Consider the following 2,696-nt stretch of genomic DNA (forward strand, 5'->3'; position numbering starts at 1 on the left):
CACCACACGGTGATCCTGTGTTTGACTAATCAGTCCATAAGCAACTTGGCTGGAATAAAGAACATAGCATTTGGTTGTGAAATAATTTTTTTCTGGCCTCCAATCTCTGCTCTATTATGATAAGGCTAGAACCAACCACGCTTCCTGATTTCAAATCTGTTTCATGAATGTCTTATAATTAAGGATATTTTGCTCAGGTTGGAGAAAAAGGGCAGTATGGACCCTTGCCATTTTGAGAAATATAAATGCTCTTCTCACACACACACAAAAAAACCCCCCAAAAAACACAAGACCACTCTGCAGCCACTCCAAAATCAGTTTGGTGGTTCCTCAAAAGTTAAACACAGACTTTAATTTTGACCCAGCAATTCCATATGTTCCAGCAACTCCGCGCCTGGGTATGTGTGTCCAGAAGAAGTGAAAGCAGGGACTCAAATAGATGCTTGTACACCAGTGTTCATAACAATACTAGTAACAATAGGCAAAAGGTGGAAACAACCCAAGTGTCCATTAACAAATGAATGAATGAACAAAATGTCCACACAAGGGAACATTAAAAAGGAAAAATAAAAAAGGACAAAATTCTGACATGCTGGAAAATGTTATGCTAAGTGAAAGAAGTTGAAGACAAAAAGATACATAATTTCACTTATATGAGGTCCCTAGAGCAGATAAATTTATAGAGACAGAAAGTAGAATAGATGTCACCATGGGGTAAGGGGAGGGAAGAACTGGCAGTTATTGTTTAATGGGTACAAAGTTTCTTTTGGGTATCATGAAAAAGTTCTGGAAATGGATAGTAGTGAATGGTTGCACAACATTGTGGATGTACTTAATGCCACTGAATTGTACACCTAAAAATGGTTAAAATGGTAAATTTCATGTTATCTTTCTCTCTCTCTATAACACAATTAACAAAAAAGCAGAGCACCACAAAAATCCAAAACTTAAGCCAATGTTAGTGTGAGAAATTTACAATAAAACAGATAATGTATATTATCCTTTTAGCTGATTTTTTAAAAAATTACAGATGAGAAAGTAACATTCCTGTCTTGACCACTCCTAAACAACCTTGTAAATGAAATTCTTGCATGTCCAACTTTGGTTGTTAGTCTCAGACAATGAATACAACTTGGCCTAATATTGAATGGTGGTAACTTTTGCTCTGAGTCAGGCTTACCATGCTACACAGTGAATTGTCACTCGAAGATGGTGCCTGTCCAAGAATGAAGCAACCCAACATCACAATATATAGAAATACAAGTGTATAGAAATAAATATAGAAATATATAAAAATATAAGCAGCTGGTTTAGGAGATCCAGCTGCTTTAGTCATGGCCTCCAAATGCCTATGAGTGCCTAATTTAAGTATGTTCATTCTCATAAAGATAAAGAAGTCCATTGGCCAAGGATCCTATTGTTCATGCCATCTGTTGAACCTACTTGATGAAGTAGTCTCGCCCATCTCGGTTTGCCGTCATCTCCCATCCATAGGGGGGCACCTGGTTCAAGCCCCAGGGTCCTGAGGGAGGTGGCCAGCCTGAAGACTTCGTCCTGTGGCTGGAAAAGAAAAAAAAAAAAAGCATCATTACACCTGACTCCTGAACATTCCTTCTGAGACAAACTCTGAAAGGAGAATGTGACTTGCTCCTCTTAAATTGGGCAAACCCCCAATTTAAGTTGCAACAAAAATCGACACATTATCTTTTACAATTTCTAGTTTACAACTTAAATTCAATTCAGCAGCAAAATGAAAGGGTAGGTTCTGGAGAATTTTCTAGGTGCCTGCCTTTCCAAGATCAAGAAGAAAGAGGAAGTAACTCCACGTGACAAGCAATAGCAATGGGCAGCCTTGTAGTCACAGTCTAACCAGAGGCCTGAGACCAGTTTCTGAAGCCTCAATGAATCCTGGCTAAGCCTCCTCAGTCCAGGACCTGCAGAAATTCCTCCTTGCCCTCATGAATGCCCAAGACTTCCTCAGACCTTAACCATACTTTGGAAGGAAGTAAACGATGCCATTTTAGGATGGCTCAACATTCCTCATCACTTGGTCCTTTCACTCCAGATGAAGTTACTCACTGCATAGCCTGTAAAAGCCTTTGGGTGGTTCCAAATCCCAGGCTGGCACCACCGAAGCTGGTGGCAGGGAGCAGTGATGATGCTTTCAGGAACTCACAGTCTCAGCTACCCGTGAGCCCTTTGCAAAGAGGAAACAGCGCCCCCTGCAGTCAGATGACCACAGAGCAGGCACCCTTCCCCCAGCCTGGTGCCAGCTCAGGCTAGTGAGTGTGGCAGGGGCTAACACAGCTGGGAACTCTCGCACTAGGTGCACCCTAAACAACCTCATGTGGTGGCTCCCCCGCAGCAAACATCCAAAGCAGGGGTCTCGGCATTTCAGACTTTCAATTCCCCAGGATATTGGGCAACTCATCCCTCTCCAGCCCAGCCCAGTCCAGCCCTTCCAGCACCTCTCAAGTGAAACAAGCCTATTTCCTGCATGTTTTCCGCAGATGAACTATTTTGCATAATTTTAACCACTTCCATTCCTTTTCCTTAACTTCCTTTCCGTTTTCCTACAGCCTTTATAAAGGATGTAGGAACGGTTTGTTTTGTCGGAAAAGTGTTCACAAATTTAATACTGGTCTGGTAAATGTAGAATGCCACCATAGGATTATTTGTGGCCCATTGACTACTAA

At 41.7% G+C, this 2,696-nt stretch overlaps 1 protein-coding gene across 1 annotated transcript in view; it reads right to left on the reverse strand.

Annotated features, from left to right (window-relative positions):
- Positions 1-1,545, reverse strand: part of FRMPD4 (FERM and PDZ domain containing 4) — a 236,564-nt gene extending 235,019 nt beyond the window's left edge. The window contains 1 exon segment of the mRNA XM_017894671.1: positions 1,444-1,545. Within this exon segment, the coding sequence (XP_017750160.1) occupies positions 1,444-1,481 (38 nt within the window). The 5' untranslated portion in view covers positions 1,482-1,545.
- Positions 1,546-2,696: the final 1,151 nt, after the last annotated feature.

This window comes from Rhinopithecus bieti, unplaced genomic scaffold (genome assembly GCF_001698545.2).
Source record: "Rhinopithecus bieti isolate Rb0 unplaced genomic scaffold, ASM169854v2 scaffold_25988, whole genome shotgun sequence".
NCBI lineage: Eukaryota > Metazoa > Chordata > Mammalia > Primates > Cercopithecidae > Rhinopithecus > Rhinopithecus bieti.